At 54.6% G+C, this 22,363-nt stretch overlaps 2 protein-coding genes across 2 annotated transcripts in view; one reads left to right on the top strand and one right to left on the bottom strand.

Annotated features, from left to right (window-relative positions):
* The first annotated feature begins 1,356 nt into the window (after positions 1-1,356).
* GPRIN1 (G protein regulated inducer of neurite outgrowth 1) lies at positions 1,357-11,960 on the top strand. Its single transcript, XM_055324850.1, has 3 exons — positions 1,357-1,478; positions 8,495-11,588; positions 11,872-11,960. The coding sequence occupies exons 2-3, from the start codon at positions 8,660-8,662 to the stop codon at positions 11,958-11,960; spliced, it is 3,018 nt and encodes a 1,005-aa protein (XP_055180825.1). The 5' UTR covers positions 1,357-1,478; positions 8,495-8,659.
* Positions 11,961-12,626: 666 nt separating this feature from the next.
* The window catches only part of CDHR2 (cadherin related family member 2), a 36,122-nt gene continuing 26,385 nt past the window's right edge, over positions 12,627-22,363 (bottom strand). The window contains exons 18-32 of the mRNA XM_055325878.1: positions 21,537-21,606; positions 20,783-21,388; positions 19,931-20,002; positions 19,414-19,463; positions 17,887-18,038; positions 17,636-17,744; positions 17,456-17,544; positions 16,925-16,993; positions 16,740-16,817; positions 16,597-16,657; positions 16,389-16,513; positions 15,760-15,873; positions 15,597-15,677; positions 15,364-15,421; positions 12,627-12,897 (exon numbers count right to left, since the gene is read on the bottom strand). Coding sequence (XP_055181853.1) covers positions 12,760-12,897; positions 15,364-15,421; positions 15,597-15,677; positions 15,760-15,873; positions 16,389-16,513; positions 16,597-16,657; positions 16,740-16,817; positions 16,925-16,993; positions 17,456-17,544; positions 17,636-17,744; positions 17,887-18,038; positions 19,414-19,463; positions 19,931-20,002; positions 20,783-21,388; positions 21,537-21,606 — 1,872 coding nt within the window. The 3' untranslated portion in view covers positions 12,627-12,759. The remainder of the gene's footprint in view (positions 12,898-15,363; positions 15,422-15,596; positions 15,678-15,759; positions 15,874-16,388; positions 16,514-16,596; positions 16,658-16,739; positions 16,818-16,924; positions 16,994-17,455; positions 17,545-17,635; positions 17,745-17,886; positions 18,039-19,413; positions 19,464-19,930; positions 20,003-20,782; positions 21,389-21,536; positions 21,607-22,363) is intronic.

The raw sequence follows: 22,363 nt of genomic DNA, 5'->3' as shown, positions 1-22,363 counted from the left end.
TTGTGTGGGCGTTGTCCATGGTGCTGAAAATTGGTCCTGCACCCCGAGGTTTTCTACTTTTCTGGGATGCTGGTTGAAGACGTTGATCTGATAGGTTTTATTAATTTACTACCTGGATTTTTAAAAGATCACGGAGATTTATGGTTCACCAGGTAAGTGGGAGGAATAGAAGCTAAGGGTTTAATGTGAGTTAGCTCGACTATTAACTGGCTGTGTGAACATGGACAAGTAACCCATCAGAATCTGTTCTCTTATCTGAAAAACGAGGATATACATATTAACTTGCTCCTAAGTGATTGGAAATTGAAATTATATGACACATAACAAAAACTTAGGATGGTATCTGCCCCTACATAAACGTTACATTAATGTTAGTTGTTCCCATTTTTAATGGGTAGCTTCACGGTGCAGGTGAGAAGGTTTTATCACCTCTCGGCAATTACAGATTTGTTCTCCTGTGGGAGATCAAAAAGGAAGGGACTATTTCTCTGCGAAGAAATGTTGAGGACGGGGGTAGGCAAAAAGGCCTCAATGATGTCCTTTGCAGTTCAGATTCAACTGGAAGCCCCTGAAAACCTATTTTGGGCTCCTTCATCCTTCCAAGACCACTGTGAGATGATTAATGCTAGTCCCGTTTAATAGATTGGGAAACGGAGTCTCAAAAATGGTGAAATGATTTGCTCAAGGATACCCAGAGAGAAGAGAACCGAGCTTGCATAGGCCGAAGATTGGGCGGGCACCCTGGCTGGGGAGGCCGGGAGCGAGGGAATCGAAGGCGCCTCGCTCCCACCCCCTTCGTGTCCCCCCAACTTGCGGGAGCGTGGGCGGTGGCGAGACAAAGGGGCGGGGGCAGGGCGGGGGCGGGGAGAGAAAGCCGGAAGTGCGGCCAAGGCGGGGGCGGGAAATTTCCTCGCGGGGGAAGTTCGGAGATCGCGCCGACCTGGGCCCCTATCCAGGCGCTGCGTGTCCTTCGAGAAGTGCCTCTCCCTCTCCGAGTCCCGGTTTCCTCCTCGGTAAAACAAGTAGACAGTGTTCGCGGGGCTGGATTGAGTGAGAGACCTGACAAGCAGCGCGCCCCGCCCGTAGCTGCGCGCAGCAAATGGGCAGCCGCTCCGCCCCTCAGTCTCCCTGTCTGTGAAATGGGAACCAGGTCGCGGAGGGCGGGGAACCCAGGAGCCCCGGGACCTCGGTGAGGAGCGCGGGGCGACGGCACCCCTCCCTCTCTCCCTCTGGCCTCCGCTTCCTCGCCGGCACCGCCCTCTCCCGGCTTCGGAGGCCGCCAGTCGGCCAGCGCGCATGCCCGGGGCGGGGCGCGAGGCGGGAGCGCGGAGCGGGCGCGGGGGACGGCGGCGCGGAGTCCGCGGGTGCGCCCGCCAGCCCCGCCGGAGGCAGCCGAGGCCGCTCGGGCGGCGGCGGCGGCGGCAGCGGCGGGAGCCCGAGCGCAGCGCGCCAAGGAGACGGAACGGCAGCACGGCCGGGTAAGCGCCTAGCCCGCACCCGCTACCGCCTATGGGCGGGCGGCACCGACCCCATTCCTCCGCTCCTGGCCGCCCCGGAGCTGCTGTCCAGGGTCCTCGAACCACCTGGGTGGCGGGGCTCGCGCACCCTGCGCGGCGTGTGCCCAGCGTGAGCCCGGGTGTGTGTGCGCGCGCGGCCGGGGGCGGCGGATGTCCATTTCCAGGCTCCTCGGCGGGGCGGGGCGGGGCGGGGGCGGGTCCGGCAGCCGGGGCCGGGCTCCCGAGGGCCCCTGAGGGCCCGCCAGCCCTGTGTGTAGGACCGGGACCCCGCGCCGGCCGCGCCGCGTGCGGCCGCATTGTTCCACGGGGCTGTGCGAGAGGGGGCGCTTCCCGCCACCGCGGGGAAGGGGTCCGCCCGCGTTGGTTCATCTTACCCCCCTGGAGCGAGCTCTGTGCTCGAGTGGCTCCGCTGGAACCACCGGCACCACTGACACTCGCTGTCGCACACACTCAGCGTGGCACCCACTCTGGGGCACCATCACACACCCCATCACACACTTACCGCGTTCACGCACCGGCATCTCGCTCCCAGATGAGGCTACGATCTTCTCTCTCTTTCTCTCTCTCTCGCTCTCTCTCTCTCGCTCGCTCGCTCTCTCGCTCTCGCTCTCGCGCACACACACACATACACAAACACTGTGGCCCTTGGTCATTCCATCACACTCATACACACAGCCACCTGTGCACCCACCCAGTACACCAAGTGGGAGCCTTGCGTATACACCCAGGCATAGCTACGCATTCACACCAGACATCGCCTATCACAGCACACTCAACTCAACAATACTCCCTTTTCACAAAACCCTTGCAGCTACCCTGCTGTGGCCTGCTTGTCCCTGTTCACACTTGTTCATGGTGTCCCTCGTGTGCCCCTAGACCGCGGAGCAGGCTGGGCACACACTTCCTCTCCCACACTCTCCATCTCTTAGCTCACTGCCCATCCTCTGCACTCACTCAGCCCAAGTGTGCACAGCCCTGCATTTCCACTCTTGCCCTCCTATGAATGGTCTGGGGGCCATTTCTGGAAAAAGGTAGGCTATCACCCTTTGTTAGACTCTCCCCTGCAGCCCTAGGCAGGAGGTTTTGCTGCTCCAAGGATAGTAGGAGACAAGGGGCTGAGAGGGTGAGGGGCAGCAGACCTGAGTTGTCAGTCACACACTCACACCTGCTGAAGCAAGCACTGCAAGCCTTTGTTGGTCTTGTCGCATGGGGGGAGGTGTTTGCAGGTGCCTGCCAGCCCTGGTTTCATATTGGGAAATCCTAGAGGAACAGTTAAGGGCTGGCCAGGTCTCTGGGCCAGAATAAGCATTCACAGAGGCTGCTCTGCTGAGGAGTGGGGCACAGACACCTTGCATACAGCCAGGCCAGCTCTATGAGTGAGACCCTGAGGCCATGTGATGCATATGTGCATACCCACAGGGTCCAGGTAGCCCCCAAAAGACATAAATACATAGGCCATTCTGCACATACAAGTTGCATTGTATACACACCAAGTTCTTCTTAAGCAGAATGTAGGAGCCAGGTCCTGGCTCCCCAGGCTGGCCTAAGCTGGCACAGACATCCAGAGCAGTCTACATGCTCCTCTGCATGCCAGGTGAGCTGGCCCACACACCTAGGGGATCGTTTCAGTATTTTACCTCAATCAGGCCACATAAGGGTGCAGGCTCATCTGTTCATCTTGGTGGGTATGTGCATGTAGGGACAATCACGTTTCCTCAGGGCCAGGGGATTGGGAGGACCCTTGGCCTGGCCCCAAAGAGCAGAAAGGGACTTTAAGAGCCAAGCGTGACTGTCCCAAAATCTTAGCTGATACAAGCAGGAAGAACCCAGTCTTTGGGTTCAGACACAACAGGCTTTGAACTACAACCTCCTGCACCAGCTGTGTGCCCTTGACAAGTCTTTTCTCCCTCTGACCCCAGTGTCTTCATTTGTGAAATGGAATGATAATACCCACCTCATGAAATCACTGTGGAGTCCAGATGACAAAATGAGCCTGAGAGTGCTAGGCCCAAGGCTGAGCACACAGTGGGAGAGCAATGATCTGGGTTCCAGTGGGAGGGCTGGCCACACAGAGGAAGCACCCCAGGTCTGGGCTGCCTCTTGGAGAAGTGGCTTAAGGATATGGAGGATCCCTCAGGAGCCAGGAAACACCCAGTAGAACTGTGAGCAGCAGAGCTTCTGAGAATAGTGTTTTGGGAGATCTTTTCTTTTTTTTTTCTTTTCTTTTCTTTTCTTTTCTTTTCCTTTTTAAGATCTTATTTATCTATTCATTAGAGACACAGAGAGAAGGCAGAGACACAGGGGAAGGGAGAAGCAGGCTCCCCGCAGGGAGCCCAATGTGGGACTCAATTCTGGGACTCCAGGATCACACCCTGAGCTGAAGACAAAGGCTCAACCGCTGAGCCACCCAGGCATCCCGTTTTGACAGATCTTAAACCCAGGGCTGGGCCAGCAATTCTATACGTAACTACATCCCTTCCCCTGTTTCACAAACTGAGGCCCAGAGTGTGGAAACACTTAACTCAAATTCATGGAGCAAGTCAGTGACAAAGCTGGCAGCTGACCTCACATCTTTCTAATGCCCCGGTCAGGCTCTTTGTCCCTACCCCACACCTTCTTCCATGTCAGAGAACTGCCAGCTAGGAACCAAGAGGCCAGTGTCTTCCAGGAGGGCTTTCAGGAGAGGCATGTCACCAGCTGGGCCATGCCTGCCTTTCTGTTTCCTCTTTTGGAAAATAAGAACACAGCACCTGCGTGGCAGGTGTATGGGGTCTGCACATAGTAAACGTTCTAAAGGCTTGATGTGTGTGAGGTCACCTCTCAACCCCTCTTGGTATCTAGGTCAAGGGTCAAAACTCAGGTAGCTATAGGCCAGGGGGATAGCCTGCCTAAGGGACTGGCTATAAGAAAAATGATCCAGTGATCGATTGCAATGGGCTGTCAGCCCCAGTGTCCAGAACACCATAGGGAGGGGTGGAGAATATGGCTAATTGAAGAGCACATCCCCATCCAAGAAGGCAGCCACTGCTTGGCTCTGGCTGACTGTTGCCATGCAGGAAGCATGCTCAGATTGCCAAATTTTAGTTTTTCCAAGAGAATCTGGAAATCTGATTTTCACATGAAATCTTCTAACTTTTAAATGTTGATCAGTTAATGCCTTTAAATTTTTCTTTTTCTTTTTTTTTTAAAGACTTTATTTATTTATTCATGAAAGACACACAGAGAAAGAAGCAGGCTCCATGCAGGGAGCCCAATGTGGGACTCAACCCTGGGTCTCCAGGATCACGCCCTGGGCTGAAGACGGTGCTAAACCGCTGAGCCACCCAGGCTGCCCTAAAAATTTCTTTTTAGCACTCTGGGTCAAACAAGCGGGTCTGAGGGCTAAATTTTGCCAATTTATACCTCTGCTATGGGCCGTCCATCCCCTGCCCCCTCCTGGGAGCACAGCTGGGCTCTGACAGGCTGAGTAGATAAAAACAGGCCTTCCTTATAACACAGTCCAGCCCTAAAGTGAGCAGAACTCCGCACACCCCTCATCTCTAATCCTCACAACAGCCTTGTGGGAGCATGGGCGGCTTTGTCAAGGTCCCCAGTGAAGAGAAGGGACTTGCCTGAGCTCATAGAGCTGCCTCCTCTTTCTTCCCTTCCAACTCCAGCCACTCTGGCCTTTTCATTGCTGCCTCAGATACTACCTCCTCAGTGGGGCCTTCCTCGACCAGGTGTATAAGCCAGCTGCCCCCCACCCCACCATAGTTCCACAAACACCCCAGTTCAATTCCCAAAACCAAGTGACCCATTGTCCTCTGTAAGATGGTGATGACCCCATCTACCCAAGTCCCATAAGCCCAAAGCCTGGTTTGGTGAATTGTATCAGCTCAATCCCCATCCCATGACTCAAGGTCTAGGCAGGGGTCCAGAGGCAGAAAGGGCAGAGTGACATGTGTCTGGTTAGGGGAAGAACATGAAGCCGTAGGAACTCCTATAAAGCTGGTGGGCAGAGAAAGTTCACTGGGACCTGAACATTTAATGAGAGCCAGGCAAGAGGGTATGTAGAGGCTAAGGTGAAAGACACTGTGAAGCCATGGATGAGCCCAGAGAGGTTATAGCACATGCGTGCATGCGTGCACATGTGTGTGTGTTTGTACGGAATTTGGGGGAATGAGCACTGAAAGGTAAAGCTTAGTGGGTAAGTAAGTACACAGGGGCTTGGAAGCACATTATAGAATTGGACTTGACCCCAAAGGTAATGGGGGTCATTAAGGTTTCCTTTTTCTCCCATTAAAAAAAAAGTAATATATGCACACATAATCAAAATTTCATGCATCACAAAGGGGGATACCAAAAAAAAGGTCTCTTCCACCTCCAGATCCCTGGTCTCACTTCCCAGAGTCAATTGCTACAAGTTTCATGTGTTTCCTTCCAGAAATCTTCTTTTTATAAATAAACCCATATATGTGTATATGTCCTTTTTCTCATCTGCATGCATGGAATTCCACAAGCTCTAGCTTTTTTCACTTAATTTATCTTGGGCATCTTTCCTCATCACTCCACACATTCTGACAGCTGTTGGGGGTTCCATGTGGCTGTCCCATATTTTATGAACTGGCTTCCTGGTTTTCTTCTCATCACCAACCATATTCTCGTGTACCCAGTGTACCATAGCTCCATCTTCAAGACGATTCCTGGAGGTGGGCTTGCTGACCTCAATGCCACGTGCATTGTAAATGTTTATAGGAATTGACAAATGTCTTTCCAAAAAGATTATGACCAATTTACTTCCCCAGCAAGAGCAAGGGGAGGTTGGAGCCAAAGAATGGCATGTTGGACCAATGTCTTAGAAAGATCATTCAGTCATTCATTTAACAAATAGGCATAGGGAGCTACTTGCTTACTAGATGCCAGTTATTGCTCTCAACCCTGAGGGTATATCTGTGAACACGACAAAGTCCCCATCCGCCTAGAGCTGATGTTGTAATGGGAGAGACAAACCACAAGTAGTGAACAGCTCTGTGTAATGAATGTATCAGCTGGTGATGGGTCCTATGAAGAAAAGCTGAGCAAGGCAGGGGGGATGGAGAGTGCCAATCAGTGCTGGGGAGGATGGGTCAGGGAAAGCCCCGGGGAGCAGACCATGCAGATATTAGGATACAACGCATTCCAGGCAGAGGAAACAGCCAGTGCAAAAGCCCCAAGGCAGCACATGTCCAAGGATCAGAAAGGCAGCCAGTAGCATAATCAAGAGAAAGTAGCATAATCAAGAGAAAGTAGTAGGAGACAAGGCCAAGATCAGTGATGGGGTCAGAAGATGCAGGGATATGTAAGCAGTTTGCTTTTACTTGGCATGGGGTGGGGGATGGGGAGACACTACATGGTTCTGAGCAGAAGAGGGATGAGCTACCTTGAGTCTTACTAAGATCCTTCTAGCTGCTGTGTTGAAAATGAACCGTGTTGGTTGAAGGGAAAAGGCAGGATGATCCAGGTGGGAGATGTAGTACAAGTTCAGCTCAGGAGAGTGGCCAGATTCTGGATGTATTTTGAAGGGAGAGCCATTATGTTTTACTGATGGATGGGAGGTGAGGTGTACGAGAAAAGTCAAGGGTGTCTCTAGGGCTTTCGGCCTGAGCACTAGTGAGATGGCTTTGGGAAAGATGGTGATGGAGCAGGTTTAGGGAGAATCCAGTACACTGCTCACTCTGGTTGCTGATATGTAGTGGAATGAAGCTGCTCGCAGAGCCAGCTGCTGCCAGAACCTCTCCCTGGATGTCCCCCAGACACTGCACAGTCAACTTGTCTAAAACACAACTCCTCTTTTCCCCAGATCTCCTACCTTGCACCCCTCAACCCTGGCCAGAACCCTGAGGGCCACCCCAATCGCCACCCCCTACAGCCAGCTGGCTTCTGTCATTTTCCCCAAAGATCTCTCAATTCTGCCAACTGTCTACCCCTTGGACCTTTACTGTACCAGATCTCATCTAGATTATTGCAGAGGATGGCTGGGTGAATGAATGAAGAACTGGAAGAGCGAGAGATTAAAGACTGGTTGGCTAGCCCCTCTCCGCCAGCCCCCATACCATCCCGGAGCCGTCCCTGAAAACATGCATTCCAGACCATGTTCCTTCCTCAACTGTAAACCATTCCTATCTCCCCAGGGCCTCCCACAGACCAAAACTTGGCCTACAGACATACTTTGTTTGACCCACATAGTGTTCTTTTTTCTTTTTAAATCTTGAATTAGGATTTAACTTTACGTTAAAGTTCTGGATTTCCTGCTACTCACTGATACTACCAGGATGCATTTCTCCAAAGCACTACTTGGCGAGTGGAGTATTGGCTCCACCTTCAGACAGGGCATGCACTCTCCGCTTTGCTGCTTTCCCTACCATCCCCTATTGTTTTATACCTAGCCTGCTTCCCTCACTTAAATTATCTACCTGGCCCCTGTAGCATCAGAGTTTGTGACCTGGGGCCTAGAGGATAAAAACATAACTTCAGGGTAGCATGCTGCATGGGGTGGTGGTAGATGAAGGTGAAAAGACTGTGAGGACACCTGGGTGGCATGGTTGGTAAGTGTCTAACCCTTGGTTTCAGCTCAGGTTGTGATCTCAGGGTCATGAGATCGAGCCTTGTGTTGGGCTCCTAGCTCAGTATGGAGTCTGCTTGAGACTGTCTCTCTCTCTCTCCTTCTGTTCCTCCCACCATGTTCTCTCTCTCTCTCTTAATTTTTTTTTTTTAAAGAAAGACTGTGGGGAAGAAAATGTTCGACTGTGGTCAAGTTGTGAAAAGGGCCTTGAATGTCATTTTGGGAAGTCTGACCTTTAGAAGCATGGGAGTGATATGGTGGGACAGGAGAGGACCAGATGAGGGCAGAGAGCCCAGTGAGGAGACCCAGCTTCTAGAAAAAGGGTGAGAGGTAGAAGATAGAGGCTCTTCCGCACTGGATCTTCCCTGAGTCTGAGTCTGTTTTCTTTGTGTTTCAGAACCAGATAGCACTTGGGGCACAAGTATGGTCATGAGGGCAGTTGGGCAGTGCTGAAGACCCAGCCTGGCTCCAGCTTCTTTGAAAGAACTCCAGCCGCCCAGCACCTCAGCCCACAGCCCTCTGCTGCCCACAGGATGGGAGCCTGGGGGATGGGAACCCAGCCATGAGGGACTGCTGCCCCTCCCAGCAGAAAACCAGCCCTGTACCCCTTAGGCACAACCTTGTACAAAGCCCAGGCATGGATTCTAGACACAGCAGCCCCAGTGGGGCTGGGGAAGGGACCTCCTGTTCTGAGGGCCCTGGAGGGAGCTCAGCCTGCCCCTCCCTGACCTGTATCCCTCCCCAAGAGGCAGCCACCAAGGAGACATTGGGGACACATAGAGCCTTGATCTCAGGGACAACAGAAACCACTTTCTCTGGGAAGCCAGAGCCTGTGTCCTCAGTGAAAACTGAGCCCACATCCTTGGAGAACAGAAATCCTGTGTTCTTGGAGAAGATGGATCCCAAGTCGTCAAAGCAGGCAGATTCCACTTCTATAGGAAAGGAAGATGCTGGGTCCTTAAGGAAGGCAGATCCCACATTTATAGTAAAGACAGAGCCTGTGGTCTTGGGAAAAGGGGATCCTATGGCATCTGGAAGGATGGATCCTGTGACCCCAAGAAAGGAGGATCCAGGATTCTTGGGAAAGGTAGATCCGGTGTGCTCTGACAAGGTGGACACAGTGTCCCCAGGGAAGGAGGATCCTGTATCCTCTGCCAAAGTGGGTCCTGAGTTCCCAAGAAAGGAGGGGCCCAGGTATTCAGGAAAAGAGCTTCCTGTGGCCTCAGAAGAGATGGTTTCTGCATCTGTGGGAAAGGCAGAGGTTGTGTCTTTGGGAAAGAGAGATCCTAGGCCCTCAGGAAAGATGGATCCTGGGTCCTTAGAAAACACAGATTCTGCATCTGCAGGAAAGCCAGATCCTGGGTCCTTGGGGACACTGACTCCAGGGTCACCTGGCAAAATTGAGCCTATATCTCCAGGAACAGTGGCTCTGGGGTCCTCAGTAAGGATGGAGCCTACTCACTTGGGGATGACAGATCCTACATTTGTAGGAAGTACAGAAACTGTGTCCTCCACAGAAGAGGACCCTCAGATCCTGGGGCAGATAGATAATGCCTCTTCAGGAAAGGGAGACCCCATGTCTATGAGAGTGATAAAAACCATGTCTGCTGGGCAGGTGGATCCTGTATTTTCAGGAAAGATGGAACCCATATCGTTGACAAATGTGGATCCTGTGTCTTCAGGCAGGGTGGGTCCAGTTTCTTTGGGAAAGGTGGATCTTGTGCCCTCAGGAAAACCAGAGCCCTTGTCTCCTGGGCAGGCAGAACCAATGCCTGTGAGGAAGACAGAAACCGTCTCACTACGAAAGGAGGACCCAGTGCCCTCCACAAAGGTGGATCTCATTTCTATGGGAAATACAAAAACATCATCTTCTGGAAAAGTGAATCCTGAATCAAAAGGGAGGATAGACCCTGTGCCCTCCGGTCCAGGGCATCCCAAATTCTTGGGGATAGCGAGACCCTCATCCTCTGTAAAAGCTGAGGCAGTGACTGGGGGGAAAGCAGATCCACTGTCCTCAGAGAAGGCAGGTCCTATGGCCTCTGGAATAGTGGGTCCCACAGCCTCAGGGAAGGCTGATCCCCTGGCCTTCGGCAGGGTGGACACTGTGTGCAGTGGGAAGGTGGAAGGTGGTCCCTCTGGAGAAGTGGACTCTGTGTCTTTAGGAATACTGGCCCCCGTGACTCTAGAAAAAACAGTTCCAGCATCCATGGCAAAAGCAGAAGCTGTCCCGGGGGGAAAGGCGGATCCCCTGCCTCCGCAAACAGAGAATCTTATGAACTCCACCAGGGTGGATCCCAGGGCTCCAGGGAAGGCAGAACCCAACTCTGAAGGCAAAACAGACACAAAGCCCCTAGGGCAGGGGGGCCCGGCTTCACCGGGAAAAGCAGACGCCGCGTCTCTGCAGAAGGAGAAGCCGCTGGCCCCGGAGAAAGGGGAGCCGGCGTCCTCCGGAAGGGCAGACCCCACTGTCTCCGGGAAGGCGGAGCCTGTGGTCCCGGCGAAGGCCGAGGACGCTGCGCCTCCGAGAAGAGCTGAGCCCTCGTCCTCGTCCTCGGGGAAGTTGGCCCCGCTGCCCCTGAAGAAGGCAGGGGCCGCCTCCTCCAGGCAGTCGGACGGCAAGCCGTGCGCGCCGGGCCCCTCTCCCGCGGGGGCCGGCAGTGGCGGAGGCCTCGCGGGGCCGGCGCCCGCGCCCAGCGCGGAGGCCTCCAGCCTAGGCCCGGCAGACCTGGGGGCCCCCGGGGCTGACGGAAGCCCCGGCCCGGAGGCCGCGGGACCCCCGCCCGGGCCGCGGACTCGCGACAACTTCACGAAGGCGCCGTCCTGGGAGGCGAGCGCCCCGCCGCGGGAGGACGCGGGCACGCAGGCGGGCGCTCAGGCCTGCGTGTCGGTGGCCGTGAGCCCCATGTCTCCGCAGGACGGCGCGGGCCCGGCCTTCAGCTTCCAGGCGGCGCCGCGCGCGCCCAGCCCCGCGCCCGGGCCCCCCTCGCGCCGGGACGCGGGCCTGCAGGTGTCGCTGGGCGCCGCCGAGACGCGCTCCGTGGCCACCGGGCCCATGACGCCGCAGGCGGCCGCCCCGCCCGCCGCGCCGCCCGCCTTCCCCGAGGTCCGGGTGCGGCCCGGCTCCGCGCTGGCAGCCGCCGTGGCGCCCCAGGAGGCGGCCGAGCCCGTGCGCGACGTGAGCTGGGACGAAAAGGGCATGACGTGGGAGGTGTACGGCGCCGCCATGGAGGTGGAGGTGCTGGGCATGGCCATCCAGAAGCACCTGGAGCGACAGATCGAGGAGCACGGCCGCCAAGGGGCGCCCGCGCCGCCGCCCGCCGCCCGCCCGGCCCGGGCCCGGGCCCCGGCCGTGCCGGCTCCACGCGCGCCGCGCCCCCCGAGGGGCCCGCCAAGCGCCCGCCTGGCCTCTTCCGCGCGCTGCTGCAGAGTGTGCGCCGGCCGCGGTGCTGCTCCCGAGCCGGACCCACGGCCGAGTGATCTGCCCCCCTTTTGTACGCCCGGGTCTCCAGCCTTTTCAGGCTCCCTTCTTGACCACAAGCTCCTAGGAGGGATCCCCTCGACGGTGGGAGGTTCCCCCCCCCGCCCCGCGCGCCCCGCGCGCCCCGAGGGGTGGGCAGCCTCCAGGGCCTTCTCCTCCTCCTCTTTCCAGCCTCCGCGCCCCGCCCACCCCCGCCCCGCCCCCGCCAAACACACAAATGAACCCTCTATGCCCAGCCCCCTCCCGGTCATGAGACCAGGAACCCAGCCCTGACACCCACCCTGTCCCCCTTCCAGATCTCAGCTCCACTCCCTCCCGGCCACACTGGGTGATCTCAGGGCTCTGCTCAGCAGGCCCACACCTGAGAGCTGAGGCAGGTTCCTGAGAAGTCCAGACTGGTAGGCTGAAGTCCTCAGTGGCCGCCAGGTCCCCGGAACGGGAGACACCGTGTACAAAAGCCCCAAGTGTGCAAGGATTGGTATGTGAGACTCCTGAGTGCACAAGCCTCCAAATAGGAGGTGCCCGGGAGAGAGTGTGTGTCCATGCAGTGGGCTGGCCCCCATGGCCCCAGACTGTCTTGCATGCTGGTAGACGTCCCCAATTCCTGTCTCCCCTTCCTCTGGCCCAGCCCCCAGCCCTATCCATCCTCACTGGACACCTACTCACAAATCCTGACAGGGGAAGGCAGCTGCAGGAATGCCCTGGGGGCGCAGTTGAAAGGAGAGTCTCAGACAGGTCTGGGAATCACAGCAGAAAGAAGCTCATGGAAGGTCTTGGGTCCCAGGCAGCCTGACAGCTGGTCTTGGGTATTAGGGGCAGGACAGAGTTAGGTATTAGGGGCAGACAACCACAGTTGTCCTTTAAAGACTGCCATCTCCCACCCCTTGTCCCTGTGTGCTGTGAGCCCCCACGAGTTCCCTGCTGACCACTCAATACCCCTGTCCCCAGCCCTCCAGCCACAGTTTTTGGCTATAAACTGTCACAATATACATTGGTAATAAAATTCCCCCCCAACTCTTGTCAGCTGTGATTGACTACAAGCAGAAGGGGACCGAGCTGCATAATTTATCCTTGTGTTCAGAAAAGGGTTGGTGTAGTTTGGGGTGACAAGACATCCTCCAGGGTGGACCAGAAGAGGGGGGGCCCATATGGCACTCTGCAGCAAGGGTCCTGTGGCAGGGACATCAGAGGTCTGTGGTGTCCAGGCCAGCATTGGTGAAGGACAGCTTCTCCTGCTGTCCACCTGTGCCCGTCTTCCTTCCTGACAGCACCACACTCAGAGGTTCCGCATCTTGCTCTATCAGATTGTGTGTGGGCTCCTTCTGTGGGGAAGACGGAAGATGTGAAGATGTGAAGGGCATGGATGGGGTGATTTCCCCAGTCCATAGGGGCATGGGGGTGGGCCTTCAAGCCCATGGCATATGGTTCCTTAACTGGGGTCCCACCTGCTCTTCCTGGGGCCTCAGTTTCCTAGCTGTGTCCCAGAGGTGGCCATGGCCACTAATAGTGCAGATGGGCTCAGCTGAGGGGGTGGGCTTGAGGGGGGTCCACTCTGGCCTTTGCCTTGATCCACGGACACAGCAGGACTTTGGTGCTCTTCCCAGTCCTGAATAATACCAGACTGTCCTGTGCATGGAGTCAGTCCAATCCAATTCCTGCCGCCTGCACCTGAGGCAGGCACTGTGCTGGGTGCAGTCTATCCATTACCTAAAGTACCCACAGGAACCCCCTGAGGGAGGGATCATATACCCCACATTACAGATGTGGAAACTGAGGCTCAGAGGGCTCTCATGGCTAGGAAGAGGCAGAGCAAGTTTTGGATCACTGGTCCTGTTAGCTCTAAAGACTGTTGATTGCTGCCCCGGTTGAATTTGGCATCTCCCTCTGCCACCTCAGAGGGACGCATCACTGCCAGGGCCCCACTTGCAGTTTATCATGGCACACACTCATCTTCCTGCCTTTCCTCTTCCCCTCCCCATGCAACTGGCCACATGCTCACACCTCCTCACAAGTACACCCTCCTGGGCAGCCCCAGTGGCACAGCGGTTTAGTGCCGCCTGCAGCCCGGGGTGTGATCCTGGAGACCTGGGATCGAGTCCCACGTCGGGCTCCCTGCATGGAGCCTGCTTCTCCCTCTGCCTGTCTCTGCCTCTCTCTCTCTCTCTGTCTCTCTGAATAAATAAATACAAAATCTTTAAAAAAAAAAAAAGTACACCCTCCTGTGGACCATCCCCCAGGCTCAGCTACACCAACACAGAGACACCTAGGGGACAGAGCCCCAGCCGCCATCCTCTCCAGGGCATTCCACGGGCTTTTTCCAGACTAGGGCTCTTCTGGTCCCTGGTAAACTGGAACATCTGAGGGGCCCCAGGAAGGATGAATCAGGGGTCCCCAGGGGCCTCACCATAGGCTCCCCAGTGGTAGCTGTTGGTGCAGCATAGCCTAGGAAAATTCAACCTGCCCTTGGAGACAGGAGACCTGAGTTCTGATCTGCCCTTGCCTTGTAAGCATTCTGACCTCAGGCAGGTCAGAACCCAGAGCCTTCTGGCCTTCGTTGCTTGTGAAGATTGGATTAGATCACCTGTCAGTTCTCTCAGACCTTCCACACATTTATGGAGGTCTTGGGTGAGTCAGGGCACCAAGAGATCCTTGAAAAAAGGCTCCACCTGTGTTCCTCACCCAGAGACCCCAAGGCCCACCTACTGTTAGAGGAGAGGCAGCGGAGCCTTGGGCAGGTTCTCTGAAATATAGCAACCCCTCTATCATCCTAGGACAGGCTCTTTTCTGGCTTTTGAAGGCTCTCAATGGCCCAGCCTCTCTTCCTCTCCAGACTCTTCTCTCAGGCTCTCTGCCCCTCCCAACTTACAAGTCCAGCCCCACCTGAGGCCCCCAACTCCACTCCCCAAGAGTCAGCCTTGGCCTCCACTGAGGACTACCTGCCTGGCCACAAGTTCTAACCATTCTTCCTCAGCTCTGCCAGACATTCATTGGAGTTTTTCCCCAAAGCATCTTCAACCAGAGATAAGCCATCCACTCAAAGGCCTTCAGCACTGCCTGGTGTCCTGGATTGCCATCCATGACCCTAACCTTTGGGGGCCTATTTGGAGGCCTCAATGTCACTGCCAGATCCCTGTGCACCATTCCCACATACCCCCCACACCCTGCTGATCTACTCCCTGGTTCTCTATCCTCGCATTAGAACCCCAAGAGTTTTAACAACATGCTCGAGCCCAGGCCCATCCTACCCATTGGGTCAGAATTTCCAGGCTGGGATGCTTCATGGGCATGTGAGGCTGTGGCTGTGTGAACTGTTGATCTACTCAAACCATCTAACCTACTGAGCAAATTATGGCACTGCTGTTTTTTTGAGCCTAATTTCTTTCCTTTACTAGAGTATGTCTACCTCCGGATTTCTTCCCCACACCCCACCAGCTTTCATACAAAGGGTATAAACAGAGGGAACCAGATTTTTTAGCTCTTACTTCATGCCAGGTGGTTTTATAACTGCTCTAACTTCATCCTCAAAAAGCTCTGCATGGTTAGAATTCTGATCCCCATTTACAGATGAGAAAACTCAGAACCAGAAGGAAGTCACCCACCCGGAATCACAGTGAATGAGTAGAAGAGCAATAATTAGACCCCATTCCAAAGCCATAGGCTTCCCATGGCCTGGTGTGGAGACATGCCAGTGTCAGCAGCAGGTCCTTCAGCTCTGTCCTGAACCCCACTCCTTTGGAGAAGGACCCCAAGTCAAGAAGCCCCAGGCACCAACTCATCCCCCATCTTGCCTTGATTTTCTCCTCGTTCTTTTCCACATCGACAGAGTTGTCATCCAGGGAATTGAGACTGTGGGAGAGATGATGGAGCTCGATGGTTAGTAGCCCTAGTCTTCCCTATCTATGGCCTTGAACCACCATTGCCTCCACCACCATCACCACGATGACCATCTCCACCTCTGCCACCATCACCTCCACCATCACCACCACCACTGATCAGAATGGCTGTGAGAATCACTGCTCACCTCATGTGGTCTAGGTCACTGGAAGAGGATTGGGACTCGAAGCTCAGGTCCTTCGTGGGGAGGTTCAGCACAGGGTTGGCCCTGGAGAGAAGGCCTAATTCAAGCACTTATGAACCTGAGACACTCCATGGAGACTCTCACCCACCCTTTGACCCCTGCTCACCGCTCAGTGGTGTACATGTTAGTCCCAGGGATGGCAGAGACTGAGGGCATCACCCCTGGTGCTGTCCTCCGGGCCTCCTTGGCAGCCTTCGTAGCCCGAAGCTTCCGGTGGTAGCTGCAGAGAACCAGGGGGTGGGGGAGTCACTACTTTCCCTGGACACCCACTGTGCGCCCAGTGCAGGCACTGAGAGTGTGACTTCACAACACCCTGGCAGGTGAGAGTGTTAGTACAGAGGGTACAATAGCCAGAGAAAGAAAATGGTTTGCCAAAAGCCACAGCTGGCCAGTGGCAAGGCCTGGAGTCAAATCCAGATGTGGCTGCTGACTCCAAACATATTGGAAAGGGGAAAAGACAGTATTTATGAAATGCACAGTATGTGCCAGATATCTTTCTGGTGGCAGGATGCACACTGCTTCCTGTGTGCCTTGAGGAATCTAGTGTTGCATTCATTCTGCAAAGGAACTTGAGGCTCAGGGAGGGGAGATGACCTATTCAAGTGGTCACCACAGGTCTCTGGAGATTAAATTCAGATATACCAGGTGCCTAAACCCAAGCTTTCTCTACTTGCCAGATGTCTTAGATGGTGGGAAAGGCAGAGTTGGAGACACAGGGGGTGATGGGAGCAGTACCTCTTCCGGGTACACATGAGCGCCGTGGTCATAATCACGATGATCAGCAGCAAAGCCACTCCCAATCCTATGATAACGTTGGTGAGCAGCTTTGGCAGGTCCGACTCCTGGCTCTCCTGGGAGCCCTGGAGAAGAAGTATGAAGGAGGTTGGGTGTGAGCATTCCCCACCCCCCACTCCTGCATTAGCTCCGCCATGCTGACACTCACCAGCACCACCAGCCCCAACTGCAGCAGCTGCATCAGTGAATCCTGGTCATTCCGGATCATCCTGGCCATAGAACCTCACTCAGACCCGAGGGATATTGGCATTCCCTAAGCTTCCTGCCCGCCCCAAGGGGAGCCCCACTCACACACTCAGCTCATCAAGTGTCAGGGCTGACCCATTTGAGAAGACAAAATAGGCATCAAGGTAAGAGCGTCCCCGGGCTCTGGAATGGGGCAGGGGTAAAGGGTAAACAGTCCAGAACCACCCAGGAGGCCCCTCATGTTTCTGCTTCTTGTCCTCACTCCAACCACTGGGCCTGTGGACACTCACCGAACCGTGGATTCTATGTCCTGAATGCTCACAACGTAGACAGTAGTCCTGGTGGCCTGAACAAGAGCCCTGCAAAGGGGGAAGGTGTCACAGAAGCATGGGGTAGGGGCCTTAGTCTAGGCCTATGGCCAGGACTCTACCGGTGGAATTAGGAATTGTGTGAATTAAAAAGGGGCACCTCCTCTGGACAGCTTCATTGGCTATTCAGGTAGCACCTCTGTGCAAATTAGACAAGGCAGCCCCTTCCTCTGGGGTTGGGTTTACGACTTAGCAAGCAGAGTGCCCTTGTGCAGTGCACAGCCTTCACAACTATACATTGCAGCCCTATTTAGGCCTCTCTCTGCCCAGCCAACCCTAGGCTCCTAGGAAATTGAGAGAGGAAATGCAGGTATAGGTACAGATCAAAGACAGGGACAAAATCAAATGTAGGTCAAGGACAGTTTTCACATACATCCCGTCTAGGTCTTATCAGGGACCATACTCCCAGGCCCTGTTCTTCCCCACAGCCCCCTCTGGGCGCCCCAAACCTACGCAGTAATCTCCTCCATGTTGGCGCCCACCTCCTCCTTGTTCATGGAAAACTGCAACCTCACACGGTAACTTTGGTCCACAGTGAAGAGCTACAGGAGGAAGACATGGGGAAGATGAGGCACAGAGGATGCAGGAGCTGGCAGAGAGTATTGGGGTCTAGAGGCAGGGCCCAACACTCACATTCAGGGTGATTTTGGCTTCCTGAGCAGGACCCACTGAAGGTCTGTCCTGGGCCTGGACTGTCACTTGGTAGGTGCCTTGGAGAGTGGAGTCAAGGTTGGTCACCAGCCTATTGAAGGTAGAAGAGCACAACTGAGTCTTGGAACTCAAGCTGGAGTCCTCTGGAACCTACTTATATACCTCCCAGGGTGAGGAACTCACTGTCTTGAGGCCCCCTTACTGCCCCCCATCCAGGGGCTCCCCACAGTTACTCAATGTTGCCAATGAACAAGTTGGCCTCCGAGGAGGTAGAGACCCGGAAGAAGCCCTGGAAAGGGATCATGGCCCCATCCTTAGCGATGAAATCCACTTGGAGGATGGAGAACAAAATGGCCCCGTTGTTCCCTGAGTCATTGTCTCTGGCCTGGGGGAAAGAATAGACAATACCTAGGGGTCAGGCCAGGCCCCGTTTCTTCCCCAGCAGGAATCAGCAGCTGAGATGGCCCAGGAGTCTGGTCCCAGTATCTCTATCAGCCTCTTTTAGGCCACCTCAACTTAGCAAACACCTTAAACGGCGTGCTTGCTCTGCAAATCCAGATTTGAACAAGTCCCTGCCTTTGGGCCCCTAACTCAATGGGTCACGGTCCAAAGTCCATCCGATGTGGAAATCCTGCCTTGCTTCCCCCCACCCACTGCCACACACACACCCACACACCCACACAGGCACACACATGTACACACTTAGGGACATTCAAATTTCCTGAGCACCTACTATGTGCCTGGCCTTCCCCTAAATCCCTCATTTCAGTGTTTACTGACAATGAGTACAAATTCCCGTAGGGGACCATGAAATGATTAGCGGAGAGGGCACAAACATTCTTACACATTCTAGTGCCTTTTAGGGAAAAATATAGCCAACATACAGACCCGTGAGTCTACTGTTCAGAATGAGGCCAAAGCTGTTGTTTAAGTTTCAAGAATGAGTCAATGTAAAGAAAATGGCTCCAAGCTATGGCCAGACTCATGACATTAAAATGTAATTGGCTGAAGATTGGAAGACTCTTCAAGGCTTGAAAGAACCTGGAGAGAGAATTACTCTACCCATGTGATGAGAGGAAACTGGGGCTTGGAGGGAGGCCCCATCCTGCTGAAGACTTAGCTAGAAGTGGAGGAAGGCCAGTCCATCCATCTTCATTACCTGTGCTCTTCCCACAGCACAGGGAGGGGCATACACATGCCACCCGACCTCTTCACCTTCCAATATCACTGCCCCCTGGCTCACTGACAGCTTCTTCCTGGAGGCAAACTGAGCCCCAGAAAGGCAGGCAGCTTCCCAGGTCAGTAAGAGGCCCCACCAGGCCCGGGCACCTGGGCTGTGTGGGAGGCCTTGCCCGCCCCTGTGGTGCGGCCAGGGCCCTCTAACAAACACATCCACGTCCAACGCCATAGAACACTATAAGTATTTTTATAATTTTACTCTGGAAATTATTTATCTGCAAGGAACTCATTTAATTTACAGTTGTTATGATTTGTCTGTATGACTTGGAATTGTGGTGTAGCAAAAAAAAAAATCTAGCCTGCAAATAGTTTTTATAGTCATGAAATTTTTATGACAACCAAGTAACAATTAATGAAATTTAATCCTATCAATTAGGCAAGTGTTTGTCTCCATTCTGGGGCTTTCTTTTCATAGGTTGGAGCCAATAAATTTCCTTTGTAGTGTTAAAACATTTGGGGGGACAGTGAAAGGCCTGAAAGCCCTGGTCCTGTGTTTCCTGGGACTAATATGATGGGCTTACCTGGACAGAAGCCACCTGCTGGTTGGGCACCACAAGTTCTGGGATGATAACTACAAGTGTGGACAAGAAGGGGTCAATGGGATCAGTGGGGTCAGCGGGGTTAGTGCCAGTGCCCACCTGGCTGAGTACTGATCACAAGCCCAGCTCAGGATGCAGTCTCCCCATATCTTCCCGCAGCCTCTCTACCATCAAAATCCCCCATTATAACAGTCTCTGAGCCATCAGTTAGCAGCTCCGCCACTCCTACTGTGCAGATGGGGAAACTGAGGCCCAGAGAGGGAGGAGCTGGCTCAGAGTTGGGGCCGAACTGTGGTGAAAAATCAGGTCTCTCCTGTTGAAACCCTGGGGGAGAGGCGAGATCAGAGGCCTTCCTTTCTACACTTCATCTTAGCCAAAAGGCCGAGAAGCGAAAAAGAGGCCTTCCTTTCTAATAGTCCACTTGGGGCCTGAGGAGGGTCTATGGGAGCTGCCCAAGGAAATCCTGGCAGAGTATGGAGGGAAAGCCTGGCCCACTTACCGAAAGTCTTATTGTCAGGCAGAAAATAGGGGGCATTGTCATTCATGTCCTCAATGGTGATAGCGAGACTTCCTAGAAGAACAAGTTTGGCTGGTTCTGGCCTCTAGGCCCAACCAAAAAGCCTGGGCACTTGCCATGCTCCCCCCTGCCTCCCTCCCAACATCTCCCATGCACTGTCCCCAGCCCTGCTCCTGGCCTGGGGTGCCCGCTCAGTTTCCACTGGACTTTGTGGCAGGGAATATCCTCCCCATACCTCAGAGAGGGTAAGCACCTATTCCAAGAGCATCCAGTAAGAGCATCAGGCCAGGCAGAGCCTGGCCGGGGCGTGTCCCACCTGACCACAGCATGATACTGACATTGCTAGCGTGTAAGCTAGGTTATTGAGCTGGCCACTGTGTGCCTCAGTTTCCTCATTTATAATATTGGATAGGGATCATCTACCCCACCGATTGCGTGGGAGTGACATAAAGAATGCTTTTAAGGTGTCTGGCATAGCTCTCGGCTATAGGAAATTCTCAAAATAGGCTCGCTGTTAATGTGGTTATTCTAGCCATCACAATCCGAGGTAGGATGTGAGCACTGTGAAGTGTACTTTCCTCTTTACCCTGCCTCACAAGACAGTAGCATCAGTGAAGCACTGACTCTGTGCCAGGCACTTCACTAAACACTTTACACGTGTGTTTTTGTTTAGCCTTTGCTGCCAGCCTACTGCCCAACGCCACCGGACAAATGGGGACAGAAGCTTAAGGAGATGTCACAACTTTCCCAGTGACACAGCTGGTAAGGACTGGGGCCCCAGCCCACGGCCCCTATCCTGCAGCCCCCCCAATCCCACAGGCCAGGCCACCTCACCGTTGTCACTGTAGGCCTGGAAGCGGGGGTCTGTTGTGAGGTCATTGGCCCGAACAACCAGCGTGACCAGGTCACAGGTCTCATAGTCAATGGCCTCACTCTGATTGATGACCACAGAGCCATTGGCCAGCACAGAGAACCAGCCGTAGCACAGGCTGCCCACGTTGACCCCGGCCTTGGTACAGATGGTATTCACAAGCTGTACCTCCAGCTGAGCCATGGTATCCACATCCTGGGGAACCAGCTCAGCCACCAGGCCGTGCTGTGAGCCATTCTCGGCTACACGGATGCCCTGGAGCGAGGCTGAGTCCAGAGTGGGTGGTTCGTCATTCACGTCCTCCACAGCCACAAGGACTTGTGCCCTGGCCTCTTTCCCCTGGGGGTCTGGGTTCTCGGCACTCAGTGTCAGATTGAAGGAGGCCTGTGTCTCGTAGTCCAGGCTCACATCTGCAGGCAGCCAAAGGTAGCCCCCAGCGCCCCCAGACTCTAGCACCAAGCCCCGGAGCAGGAAGTTGTTGGCACCACTCCCTGTCAGGCTGAAGCTGATACGGTTGTTGGCTTCTGTCTGATCCGCATCCCAGGCCTTCACCACGCCTACCAGCTTTCCTGTGGACGAGGGCAGACTTCACAGGGACCCCTGGCCCAGCCGCTGGAGGCTTCCTCTCCCCTTACCACCCCCAAGAGCCGCAGGGAGGACTCAGATGTCTCACTGGGCCCCAGCCCCAGTGCCCGGCCTGGCCCAGGAAGGACTTACCTGGGTCCCTCTCCTTCACCGAGAAGGAGTAGATAGACTGGTTAAAGATGGGCAGGTTATCATTGATGTCCTGTGGGCAGAGGAAGGTCTGAGCCCAGGGACACCAGGAGCCCCACGGTTCAGCCTCCCTAGAGCCAATCTGAGAGCTAGTGTTTCCTCTGACTCAAGGCATAGACTCTCTGCCAGCAGCTCCTCACTTCACAGACGAGACAAGGGCCTTGGCAAGGCTGGAACTAGCCCAGGGCACACACCTGAGACTCACAGGCCTGCAGCGGGACCTCTGAAGTTAGTGATACACTTTCAGGGAGCCCCACCTCCTCCCTGCTTCTCTGACTACAACTCAGAGCCATCTCAGACTCTGCTTTCCAGAAGGGTGGCTGAGTCCCTATCAATGTCCCTGTCTGGCCTAGCTTGACTCCTCATCTCTTGGATTTATCCTATTGGCACCAATACCATTGTTTCTACAAGGCCCTGTGGCCCAAGTTTTCCCTTGTCCCCTCTTTTCTCCTATCCCTTCTGAGTTCAGCTGACCCCAGGACATTTGCTCTATGCTCAGACGATGCTGAGCTCCAGGCAACTGCCAGGGCTTAGGCCTGGTCCTGCCCTCAGATGCTCACTGTTTTCTGTTCTTGCCTTCCCTCTCTAGCCCTGGCCACCCACACCTACAGAGGCTGCCACTGTTGTCACAGCACAGAACCACCTCTACCTGCTGCTTCCTCCCCAATCAGTGGTGTTTGCTGGGGGTGCCCTTGGCTTTTCCAGACCTTCCCAGGGCAGCCCACAGATGTCTGCTTTTGGCTTCCACTTTTCTAAATAATGGTTCAACA

The sequence above is a fragment of the Nyctereutes procyonoides genome, unplaced genomic scaffold, assembly GCF_905146905.1.
Source record: "Nyctereutes procyonoides isolate TBG_1078 unplaced genomic scaffold, NYPRO_anot_genome, whole genome shotgun sequence".
Taxonomy (NCBI): Eukaryota; Metazoa; Chordata; class Mammalia; order Carnivora; family Canidae; genus Nyctereutes; species Nyctereutes procyonoides.
The sequence above is the reverse complement of the archived record's forward strand: the minus strand, read 5'-3'. Positions and strand labels throughout refer to the sequence as shown.